We start from the raw sequence: 13,106 nt of genomic DNA on the forward strand, positions 1-13,106 counted from the left end.
GACATCCCAAGTACCTGATACATGGCATTGTGCATCAAGTGAGCCTTCAGTAGCTGCTGTTACTATTCTTTTCTCCTCCTTCTCCGCCTTTTCCTCCTGTTTCTCTTCCATCTCTTCTTCCTCCTCTCCTCCTCCCCCTCTCCTCCTCCTCCCCCCCCCCCCATTCCTCCTCCTTCTCTTCCTCCTCCTTTTTTTTTCAGGTATTCAAGCACTTACTATGTGCAAGTCACTGTATTAAGTGCTGGGGTAGATACAAGCTAATCAGATTAGACCCAGTCCCTGTCCCACATGGGGCTCCCAGTCTTAATTCACATTTTACAGATGACTTAACTGAGGCCCAGAGAAGTGAAGTAACTTGCCCAAGGTCACACAGCAGACAAATGGTGCAGTCAGGATTAGAACCCAGGTCCTTCTGACTCCGAGGGCCGTTCTCTGTCCATTGGGCCACTCTACTCTTCCTCCTCTTCCTTCTTCTCCTCCTCCTTCTTTTCCTTCTCATCATCTTCCTCCTTCTCCTCCTCTTCCTTCTCCTCCTTGCCCTCCTCCTCCCTCCACCCACTTTACAAGTACTTATCCCGTTATGTAACTTCTCCTAGTGATTGACTCCCCCATTAGATTATAAGCACTTTGAAGACGATCATTTCTACCTGTTCTGTTGTACCCTCAGTAACAGTTAACACACAGTAGACATTCAGTCAGTGCTATTGATCCATTAATGATGGTGGTATTTGTTAACCATTTACCATGTGTAAAGCACTGTTCAAAGCCCTAGGATAGATATAAGATAATTAGGTCCCGCATTATCCTACAAATGAGGAAACTGAGGCCTAGGGAAGTTGTGATTTGCCCAAGGTCCCACAGCAGGCAATTGGCAGAGGACATCTCCCTTCTGTCCTTCTACTTCCCAGCCCCCACGCTCTGCTCTTCTGGTGCTAACCTTCTCACTGTGCCTCGTTTTCGCCTGTCCCAGTGTCAACTCCTGGCCCACGTCCTACCTCTGGCTTGGAACGTCCTCCCTCCTCAAATCAGCCAAACAATCTCACTTCCCCCCTTCAAGCCCTACTGAAGGCTCACCTCCTCCAAGAGGCCTTCTCAGACTAAGTCCCCCTTTTCTTCAGCTCCCCCTCCCCTCCACGTTCCCCCGATTCTCTTCCTATGCTCTACCCCCTCCTCTCTGCCCCACAGCACTTGTGTATATATATGTACATAACTATAATTCTATTCGTTTATATTGATGTCTGTTTACTTTTTTGATGTATATGTATCTATAATTCTATTTATTTGCATTGATGTCTGTTTACTTATTTTAATGTCTGTCTCCCCCTTCTAGACAGTAAGCACAGTGTGGGCAGGGATTGTCTCTCTTTATTGCCGAATTGTACTTTCCAGTTGCTTAGTACAGTGTGCTGCATACAGTAAGCGCCCAGTAAATACGATTGAATTAATGAATGAATGAACCCAGGTCTAATGTCTCCCAAGCCTTGTACTTTTTTCATTAGGCCACGCTGCTTCTCACTGGTTATGGGTTTGGCTCCTTGTTTCCTTATTATATCTGATGTGTTCTAAAGCTCCTATCTGCTGTGTTATATTTTGATCAGGAGCCACAGTGACTCAGGTTTTGCGTGATTATCGACTTTAACACTCTGTCCGGAAGGATTCTCTCAGAATCTTGCCAGCAGTGGAAAGCAGTGAGATGTCTCCCTTCTCCCCTTTCTTCTTGCATATAGTAATTATGGTCTTGTGCCTTTGTTGAACTCTCCCAATAACTTACTCTAGTGCTCTGCACATGGAAGACTTTAAGCTGTATGAGTGCAGAGATCACATCTAACCATCTTCTTCTCCGAAGTGCCTAGTACAGTCCCATACATTAGGCAAGCACTCAACACATTCTGCTGATTGCTTGATCATTCTCATGTTTAGGGAGGAATCATCCATCTTTACCTCTAACAACCTGTCCAAACCCTTCTTGAATCTTGGGAACAGTAAGCCATGAACAGGCTTTTAAGAGGGCAGTCTTAACATTAGAAGAGGCTACAATGACGTCAAAAATGTGGCTTCTTGTAGCCAAACCACATTGTCTTTCAGCAGCCTAAGCATTCTCCTGCTTTTCAGCAACTGGTCATCTTAATTTGGTGGCCTGGCGACCTCTGCTGTTCAAAGTATGGGGGCCATTTTTCATCAGACTGAGATACCATGCGTTTCTGGCTGAAAATATTTTGATATAATTAGTCAGTCAATTAGTGATATTTCTTGAGCACTTACTGGGTGCAGAGCACTGTACTAAATGCCTGGGAGAGGACAGTATAACAGACAAAGTAGACACATTCCCTGCCCAAAGCAAGCTTACAGTCTACAGGAGGAGGCAGATATTAAGAGGAACAGTGTGGCTAAGTGAATAGAGCACAGGCCTGGGAGTCAGAAAGACCTGGGTTCTAATCCTGGCTCTGCCACTTGTCTGCTGAGTGACCTTGAGCAAGTCATTTAACTTTTTTGTGCTTGTTACCTTATTGGTAACATGGAGATGAAGATTGTGAGCTCCACGTGGGACATGGACTGTGTCCAACTTGAACTGCTTGTATCTACCCCAACACTAGTACAGTGCCTGGCAGTAAGAGTTTAATAAATACCATAAAGAAAGCCCAAAGTAGATTAGGGATAGGGGAAATAGTAGAATCCTAGCATTAAAATCCTAGACTACCTCAGGTAATCTGCCTCAGGCCTACATCAAAACGAACGAGCAGATTGTTTTCCAAGTGTTTAAACAAAGATAGAGACCTTATTGCCTGGTACCCCACTTAATTGCGCTTCCAATCGAGATATTCTTTCTTATCCAGCAGAACTGTATCTTGCCGTAATTTGAGACGGTTTCCTCTTGTTCTGCCCTCTGAGAAAGTGAAGAGCCAGCTGTCACATTCCATCCTTCTAATAATTCCTCATAGCTTTGCCTCCCATTAACCTTCTCTCTTCCAGCTTCAATGACGTACTCCAGCTTCCTTTCTTTTTTCACCCAGGCCATGTTTTCAATCTCATTAGTTATTCTTGTGGCTCCGATCTGGTCCTTGTTTCTCTACCCTTGAAAAAGTTAAATAATCTGGAGTGACGTCCCACAGCCTTCTTGATTTCATTCTGTCACCCTGAGGTAGTCTAGGTGGTTAAGGGTAAAGGGTCTGGTTTGTTGTAGCATCTCCTCAGGTAACAAGGTGGAACAGACAAACCTTTCATGTTCAGGAGCCTTCTTTTCCCTTGTTGGATAGCCCTCTTTAGACAGGCTGAGGAAAATAATAATAATAATAATAATGATGGTACTTGTTAAGCGCTTACTATGTGCAAAGCACTGTTCTAAGCACTGGGGGGATACAAGGTGATCAGGTTGTCCCGCGTGGGGCTTACAGTCTTAATCCTCATTTTACAGATGAGGGAACTGAGGCACAGAGAAGTTAAGTGACTTGCCCAAAGTCACACAGCTGACAACTGGCAGAGCTGGGATTTGAACCCATGACCTCTGACTCCAAAGCCCGGGCTCTTTCCACAGAGCCACACTGCTTCTCTAAGGAGTTTCAGAAAAGTTAGCAATGATTTCCCTTAGTGGAAGAGTTGGCCCTCAGTTGCTGAGATTCCATAGAAGAGTTGGTCTCTGGGCAAAACACCAGGAGAAGGCCGAATTGCATTATTTCTCCTACTTGTCCAGTGGAAAGAAAGAGTTTTATTTTCTCTCAAATTACAGAGTGATGTGTCCTGCTGACACCTCAGACTTAACATATCCAAAACAATTCCTCATATTCCCAATGAAACCCTGTCTTCCCTGTGACTTTCCCATCACTCTAGACAGCACCACCATCCTCCCTGTCTTACAAGTCCATATCCTGTCATATTCCCCGACTAAGCCCCCTCACTCAGCCCACATATTCAGTCTGTCACCATGCCACTCAAATCCACGCTTTTGTCTTCATCCAAACTGCAACCACTTAATCCAAACACTTTCCTATACTGCCTTGATTACTGCATCAGCTCCCTTACTGCCTTTCCTGCCTCCTGTCTCTTCCCACTCCAGTTCATTCTTCACTCTGCTGCCCAGATCATTTTTCTGTGCATCTGTTCAGACCATTTCCCCACTTCTCTAGAACTTCCAGTGGTTGTCCATCCACCTCTGCATCAAACAGAAACTCTTACCATCAAATTTAAAGCTCAATCACCTTGTCCTTTCCTTCGCCGTAACAAATACCATTAAAACAAAAAAGTAAGCACTCAATAAATATGATTGATTGATTGATTCTAGACTCTGTGCAACCATAATTGGTGTGATAAGCTACTGTAGACGGTAAGCTTGTTGTGGGCGGTGAATGTGTCTGTTAAAATGCCACAGTGCACTCTCCCGAAAGCATAGTAAAGTGCTGTATACCCAGTTAGCGCTGATTGGACCAGCCTTGTTTTAAAAATAGGAAAATCAGAGACATTGACCACAGAGACATCTTATTTATACAAGTAGACAAGGCAATAGCCATGTGGTTTGGAGACGACGGGGGCAAAACAAATCTGAATCACAGGATCACTGTTGAATGCACCAAACATGGCCAGAGATCGGATATTAGGAGAGTGTTGTCTTCTGTTTTAGTTCCTCAAGGTGTCTGGTGGGATGCTTTCTCCAGAGAGGTACCCATTCCCTTTCCACCATCACCCTGTTTTGGTTTTCGGTGTGAGAGATGGAAGTCAGTAGTGGTGAAAGAATTAGAAGGACAGAGTCCAATCGTGTTCTGTGGTATTTTAATTACTTATTATGTGCCAGGTGCTGTACATATATGTATGTATATGCTGTACATATATGTATATATGTTTGTACGTATTTATTACTCTATTTCATTTGTACATATTTATTCTATTTATTTCATTTTGTTAATGTGTTTTGTTTTGTTGTCTGTCTCCCCCTTCTAGACTGTGAGCCCACTGTTGGGTAGGGACCGTCTCTATATGTTGCCAACTTGTACTTCCCAAGCGCTTAGTACATTGCTCTGCACACAGTAAGCGCTCAATAAATACGATTGAATGAATGAATGAATGCTGTAGTAAGCACTGGGGTAGAGATACAGGACTTGCCCAAGGTCACACTGCAGGTAAGTGGTGGAGGTGGGATTAGAACCCCGGTCCTCTGACTCCCGGGCCCATGCTCCATCCACTAGGCCATGCTACTTCTTGTCTAGAAGACGTAGCAATTCTCCAAGGACCCATGGAGTGAGGGAGATAAAGGATGCTGCTTATCCAATCAGGCATGTCTTTTTCATGACTCCAGTTCCCCTTTCCTTCCCTCTCTCAGCACCCTCCCTATCTCAAGAATAAAAAATCCAAGCAGTGTTGAGAAGTTCAGTTGTCCAGATTTTGGGACTAAGTTGAGGTTGTAGTTGCTTGAATGAGAGAAGTTTCACCATCTGGTTGGAAGCCCCTCCTTCACAGCATTCCAATGTTCTGTAAACAAAGAGTATTTCGAAGAGTTCATGTATTCTAACAAGTTCAGAGCAGAAGAAACCTGTTAAGTAGAGCAGGTAGAGAAGTGGTTTAGCCTAGTGGATAGAGCATGGGCCTGGAAGTCAGAGGACCTGAGTTCCAATTCCCATTCTCCCACTTGTTTGCTGCGTGATCTGGTGCAAATCACTTAGTTTCTCTGGGCCTCGGTTACCTCATCTGTAAAAAAGGGATTAAGACTGTGAGCCGGACATGGGGTATGGACTGTATCCAAACTGATTATTTTGTAACTACAATATTTAGTACAGTGCCTGGCACAGAGTAAGCGCTGGACACAATAAAAAACAAACAAACAGGAAGCAATGGTCAGACTCTAGGAATTGAGGATCTCATCTGAGTCTCCTGCATGGTGGGGTATGGCTGTACATTTTTTTTCTTCCACTGAACAAGAGAGATCTATTACGACTTAACTTGCAGGCCTTAGTTTTGCAAAAAGAAAGCCCTTTTCCCCTAAAAAGTTCATCATAAACCAGGTCTCACTGCTAAAGATGAGGGAACACTGCTGTTTTCCCAGCTTGCAGCCTCGTCAGCCAACTGAGCATAGAGGAAATGTCCTCCTCTAGACTGTAAGCCTCTTGTGGACAAGAAAAATTTCTGCCAACATTTTACAGATGAGGTAACTGCGGCAGAGAGAAGTGAAGTGACTTACCCAAGGTCACACAGCAGACAAGTGGCAGAGCCGGGATTAGAACCCAGGTCCTTCTGACTCCTAGGTCCACTTGTATTCATCCACCATTCTTTCACACTGTTGATCTCATTTTATTCACTTCAGTCCTATGAGATATAGAAAAGCTGGCATTGTTAGTCTGCTGTGTGACCATAGGCAAGTCATTTAACTCAGTTTCCTCATCTGTAAAATGGGGATTAAATGAGGATTAGACTGTGAGCCTCAAATGGGACAGGAGCTGTGTCCTACCTGATTATCTTGTATCCAGCACTTAGAACAGTGCCCAGCGCTTAGAACAGTGCTTTGCATATAGTAGGCGCTTAACAAATACCATCATTATTATCTACCACAGCACTTAGTATGGTGCATGGCACCTAATAAGTGCTTGACAAGTACCATTATCATTATCAATCAACCATTTGTACATACTGAGCTATCAATAAATACCATTGGATTTATTGATTGATTGATTTGATTGTTCTCCCAAATAATAAATCATACTTAGTTTGGTTAAAATAATAGTAATAATGATGCTTTGAATGTGGAGAGCACTTGTATTGATCCACTGTCTTCCACACTAATGGTCTCATTTTATTCACTTCAGTCCTGAGAAATAGGGAGATGTAGGGATCACTGTACCTATCCCAGTGCTAAGTACAGTGCTTGTCAAAGAGTAAGTGCCTAACAAGTGTTAATATTATCCTTATTCAATCAACTGATTGTATTTATTGAGCCCGTAATGTGTGCAGAGCACTGTGCCAAGTTCTAGGGAGAGAACAATGTGGCAGTTGGTAGACACATTCCTTGGCCACAGTATATTCATTGTCGTTACTATCATTATAATTATTATCATTATTGTAGTGGTAATATAATTATCCAGAGTTGGACATTTTTTCAATAGATGGCACTGCCTCTGTGAGCTTTCTAATGATCTGAATGAGTTTTGTATAATCAGCTTGGGAGCTGTGGGAGATTCTTTGGAAATCCAAGGAGGTAGAAGGGATTTTTCAAAAGGGTCCAACATCCCAAGGACTCTGCTCTAGAAGCAGCATGGCCTAGTGGTGAGAGCATGGGGTTGGGAGTCAGAGGACATGGGTTCTATTCCTGGCTCCACTATTTGACTGCTGTGCAACCATGGGCAAATCACGTCACTTCTCTGTGCCTCCATTACCTCATCTGTAAAATTGGGATTGACTGTATGCCCCATGTGGGACAGGGCTTGTGCGTAGAGCAGTGCTTGACATGTAGTAAGCCTTTTAATGAATGCTGTTATTATTATTAATAATAATAATAATAATAATAGAGATATTGGGTAGCACCACTCGGTGCCTGGGCCAGAGCGGGCATGAGCAGCAGGCTTCCGTTCATTCTTGCTCTGCCATTTGTGTCTTCCAGGACACGACTGCTGTGAAACCGTGAAGGTGCTGCTGTGTGCTTCCAAAGAGGGGCTCCCTGTGTTCGTCGTGGCCGAGGAAGACTTCCGCTTCATCCAGGATGAGGTGTACGACGCGGCCCAGTTCTTGGCCACCAGCGCCGGGAACCAGCAGGCGCTGAACTTCACCAGGTTCCTGGACCGGTCAGGACCCCCCACGGGAGATGTCAATTCTCTGGATGAGAAGGTGGCCCTAGCGTTCCGCCATCTGAAACTGCCGGCCGAGTGGAATGTCCTGGGCACTGATCAGACTCTGAATGGTGAGCGGTTCTGAGGGTGCCTGCTTGGGTGGGGGGAGTGAGTGTGTGTGTGTGGCTGTATATGTGGGGACATGTGGGTGTATATTTGTATTTGTGTCTTTCTGTGGGCACATGAGTATTGTTTATATGTGTGTGGGCACATGAGTGTGTGTGTGTGTCTCTGGGCACAAGTGTGTGTGTGGACATGAGTATGTGTCTCTGGAAATTTGAGTGTGAGTTTGTATGTGTATCTATGAGCATACGAGAGAGAGAGAGAGAGAGAGAGAGAGAGAGTGTGTGTGTGTGTGTGTGTGTGTGTGTGTGTGTGTGTATTTACACAAGTGTATATATGCCAGAGATTTAAGAGTTTCCTTTTCCAAAAGGCTGTGACTTAGGTGAGAGACCCCGTCTGATGTTTTTCAGAGGGAGGGATGATTCAGGACTTCATATCTTCAGGATGCCTGTTCAATCAGACCTGTTTTTTTTTATTTTCCTGAATGGCGTTTCACCTTACTAATAATAGTGATGACAGTAATAGTAATTAGGGTTTACTGTACTGTTCTAAGCACTGGGGTAGATACAAGTTAATCAGGCTGGGCACCATGCCTGTCCCACCTGCAGCTCACAGTGTAAGGGGGAGAACAGGTATTGAATCCCCATTGTACAGATGGGGAAACTGAGGCACAGAGAAGGTATGTGACTTGGCCCAGGTCACTCAGAAGACAAGGGGCAGAGCCAGAGTTAGAAACCTGCTCATCTAGGAAAAGAGTATAGTTAGAGGAGTTGGTGGTTAAGAAATGGGGTCCACAGGATACATTCCCCCAAAATGATTGAGGGGCTCAGGGGAGCCTAGCTTTGCTGCCATCTGTCCCCAGCTTTCTTCTGTGGCTGTGGGGGCTCTGCAGAAAAACATAACGTGGGGAAATCATGCCCATATTTTTCACATGTTCTAACGAGCAGCTTCTCATTTTAATGGCATTCGTTAAGTGCTTACTATATACCAGGCACTGTACCAAGTGCTGGAGTAGATAATCAGGTTGGATATAGCCGATGCCCTACATGGGGCTCACATTTTAATCTTCATTTTACAGATGAGGCAGAGAGAAGTGAAATGACTTGCCCAAGGTCACATAGCAGACAAGCGGTGGAGCCTTGGTCAGCTTCTTGCTAGAGAGTTTACTCATTGCTACTGTATGGTCCGTATGGTGGTGAGGAGTTTGTGAGAAATAAGTTTTGTAGATTCAGGGCTTCTGGGGAAGGATGGAGATGAAAGGCAAGAATAGGGAAATAGAAAGCATGGAGACTGAGGAAAGACAGAATCAGTTAAAAACAATGTACTCAAACACCAGTTTAGGCAGTGGGGGATTTGGAAGTGGAGTGACCAGAACGAACAAGTTGTGAACAAGTAGTTTTTAGAAAGGTGCCACAGGTGCAAATATGAAAGCAAGCTGTGCTTCATTGACTTTTAGAAATGATATCAGCGATTCAGACTCTCTCTAAACAAAGGGTTTCAGAAATACAAAGTTAGAGGTCCACAACCCCATGGCAAGAAAGGGCCAAGTGGCCACCATTTTGCGGAAAAAAAATTGCGTCCAAAAGCTTCCTAAAATGGGAAAACGGGGTGCTGCTTTGGGAAGAGAACTCGACCACAAGCCTCCGAATCCAGAGCTTTTTCCACTAGAGTGTGCTGTGTGTTTTCCTTTCCGCTTCAGAGCTGAAGATATGAGGGAGAAAAAAAAAAACTTGCCTTATGCTATGCTTCTCTGTAGGAGCTTATGCACTGTGCTGCAGTGGCATTAATTCACACATGTACCATTGTGTGAGTATTCTACTAGATTTCATTTGGTGATCCAGCATGTAGGAAAAGTCTTGAGATCAGCCAAGGAGACCCAGATGTTTTGGGCTTGTGGCATTATTATGCATGTTCTCCTGGTTAGAGAGAAGTTGCCAGGAAAAACGGCTCCCTGCCCTCCTTTTTGGCAAACTTGGGCAAAAGTTGCAGGGATTTCTGCACCACCCTCCCCTTTTCGCATGCCGACCCACACTATGGCTAGGATAATCCAGTTCCGGGTGTCGTGGATGTGGAGAGAAATCCGTGCCCAAGTCCGGACAGAGCTGCCTTTGTGTTCAGCCAACAGCTGGAGCCAGAAGCCAGATGGGAAAGGTTAAATTCACGGGCTGAGGCCGGAATCCCAAGGCCTAATGAAAAGTGGATTGAATGAAGACCCCCACGTGTACAGTGCCAAGCGTGTAGGGTGCCAACCCACGTCAGGCAAGGTGCCCTTTCAGCCCCTGGGAAATGACCGTCGAAAAGGGACGATGCCTTGGTCAGGGCCCAAAAGTCCAGCAGGACCTCGCTAAGGTGTCTTGGGGGAAGTAGGCGGGGAACACAGCCTTGGAGCTTCGGATAATGCTGGTGAATAGAGCATTGTGTGGAATGGGAAGACTTGGCCTTAACTGCTGCCTAGCCCTCTCACAAAGGGGTGATTTAGGAGGAATCCTCCCCTTCTTTTAATTGTTTAAAAGCAATCTGTCCTACTTAGAATCTATTTATTAGGCAGCCTTGCTTCTAAAACCCAGAGCATGAGCAGAGATCTGGGACAGACCTAAGCTATCTCTTGCTGCTCTGTTTGCCTTTTAATCTCAATTTTGATGAGCCTTTTTCAAGAGGGGCCTGAAAAGAGCTATATAAATCCGAATTATGCGGACAGTAATGGTGGGAATTCTCCTAATTTGTAAAGAGAGTTGCTCCCAGGCCCTTGTGGACTGGAGGCATTTTCTTCTAACTGGTACAGGAAGCTGCAGGACGAATGTTTTTTGCGGGGAGCGTAGATGGTGTTCAGTTGAGAAGCATGATGGGACACAGCTCATTCATTCTTCTGGGCCAAGCGCTTTCTAAGTAGATGGGGCCTCCAAGACCTAATGGAAAGAGCACGGGCCTGGGAGTCAGAGGACTTGGGTTCTAATCCTGGCTCTGTCACTTTGCCTGCTGTGTGATCTTTGTCAAGTCACTTCACTGGGCCTCAGTTTCCTCATTTGAAAATGGGAATGATACCTGTTCTACCACTCCACTTAGCCTGTGAGCCCCATGTGGGATATGGACTGTGTCCAACCTGATTAGCTTGTATCTGTCCCAGTGCTTAGTACAGTTCCTGGCACATAGTAAGTGCTTACTAAAAATGATTTTAAAAACTACAAAAAAACTGGAATTCTAGTGAAAGAGTTGAGATGTTCTCTGGCATTTGCTTGGTTCAACATCTTGGGCTGAAGACTGGGCTACCCTAGAGTTGGGTCTCATACCCTAGGGGGCCAATCCCTCCTCTGGAGGTTGGTTTACTAAGCCCACCCTCGGTTCAGGACAATGACTTCTGCTCCAAGAGGTCAGCCATGAAATGGTTGTGTGACTTGATCTCAGTCCAGATTTTGAAGACTGGGCCATTAAATAGCACTCAGCTTTTTCCCAGATATAACTTATTTCCATACACTATTCTCAACCCTTGGGAAAATACATAAGAAGCCGAGACACGCTCCCTGCCCCAAAGAAGTTAATACTTCAATTGTGCATCTATCTATCTATGTATGCACTTAATATGTATTAAGTGTTCCCCCTACAGACTAAGCTTATTATGGACAGTGAGCATGTCTGCTAATTCTCTTGTATTTTACTGTTCCAAGTGTTTATAACAGTGCTCTGCAATTAGTAAGCACTCAATAAATGCCATTCGTTCATTCATTCATTCAGTCGTATTTATTGAGTGCTTACTGTGTGCAGACCACTGTACTAAGTGCTTGGGAAGTACAAGTTGGCAACATACAGAGACGGTCCCTACCCAAAAACGGGCTCACAGTCTAGAAGGGGGAGACAGACAACAAAACAAAACATGGAGACAGGTGTCAAAATCATCAGGACAAGTACAATTATAGCTATATGCACATCATTAACAAAATAAATAGAATAGTAAATATGTACAAGTAAAATAGAGTGATAAATCTGCACAAACATGTATACAGGTGTTGTGGGGAGGGGAATGAGGTAGGGTGGGGGGAATGGGGAGGAGGAGAGGAAAAAGGGGGCTCAGTCTGGGAAGGCCTCTTGGGGAGGTGAGCTCTCAGTAGGGAGAGCTTGTCTCTTGTCCAAGGAGACGTTGGCCCAAGGACTGCAAAAAGAGACTCCTAATGGCCCAGGATGTGTTCCTGGGGGCAATCAATCGATCAGTCAATCAGTTGTATTTATTTAGCGCTTACTGTGTCCAGAGCATTGTACTAAATGCTTGGGAGACTACACTATAATGGAGTTGGTAGACATGTTCCCTGTCCTCAAAGAGCTTACAGTATAGAGGGGTTGGGATGAAATAGCTGAATAAATGATTTGAGGTGAGCACCTGGCTCTCAGGACAGGAAGAGCATTGTCTCTCACCTGGATGGCTGAAGTGGGAGGGAAATGTGTTGTTTTGGGTGCTGGTGGGTGTATGGAACCCTTTATTTCCCTTAGCCTTGCTAAAACTTCAGGTTATATTGATTGATCAATAATACATGTATATCCTACATCTCAATAGTATTTATTGAGCACTTACTGCTTGCAGAGCACTGTACTAAATGCTTGGGAGAATACAGTGAAGTAGTCAGGACCCCTTCACTCAAGGATCTTACAGTAGAGTATTCAGGATGAATTAACCGTACATTTGAGTATACCTGTATACATAAGCGCTAAGGGAGGAAATAATAATGTTGATGATGCTAATAATAATGGTAATTGTGATATTTGGTAACTGCTTTCCTCTGTGCCAAGCACTGTACTAAGCACTGGAGTGGATACACTATAAGAACACCACTACACAGTCCCTGTAAATAAATACATTAGTAGCTGATGGGGGATGGTAACTCAATGTGTTGAAATTTTAACGGGGGAAGTTTTGTCATAGCAGAGGGTTGTGATTTTAAGAGGGCTTTGAGTGTGGGGGGAGAGAGGTATGTTCTGACAGATTATGGGGGGAGGGTATTTCAAGATGGGAGAACAGTATGGGTGAGGGGACAAAGACAGGAGAGCCAAGAGAGAGATACTTCTAGAAGATTAGCTTAGAATAGAGAGAATGAAGTGATGAATAGCGGGTGAAGAGAGCTGCTGTCTAAGAAGGGGAGAGTTGGGAGTGAACTTTGAAACCAAGAATAAAAGAGTTTTTTGCTTGATGCAGAGAAATAGAAAGCCATTTCCTAAAAGTTTTTGAATTTTTTGTTTTTTTTTTGAGAAAAGGGA

The 13,106-nt window shown here is 44.5% G+C and overlaps 1 protein-coding gene across 7 annotated transcripts in view; it reads left to right on the top strand.

The window, feature by feature from the left end:
- AKAP13 (A-kinase anchoring protein 13) overlaps window positions 1-13,106 on the top strand; it is a 324,907-nt gene that overhangs the window by 59,196 nt on the left and 252,605 nt on the right. For all 7 annotated transcript variants that reach the window (XM_038746250.1, XM_038746251.1, XM_038746256.1 and 4 more), the window contains exon 3: window positions 7,577-7,873. In XM_038746250.1, the coding sequence (XP_038602178.1) occupies window positions 7,577-7,873 (297 nt within the window). The remainder of the gene's footprint in view (window positions 1-7,576; window positions 7,874-13,106) is intronic.

This window comes from Tachyglossus aculeatus, chromosome 5, assembly GCF_015852505.1.
Source record: "Tachyglossus aculeatus isolate mTacAcu1 chromosome 5, mTacAcu1.pri, whole genome shotgun sequence".
In the NCBI taxonomy this organism is placed as follows: Eukaryota; Metazoa; Chordata; class Mammalia; order Monotremata; family Tachyglossidae; genus Tachyglossus; species Tachyglossus aculeatus.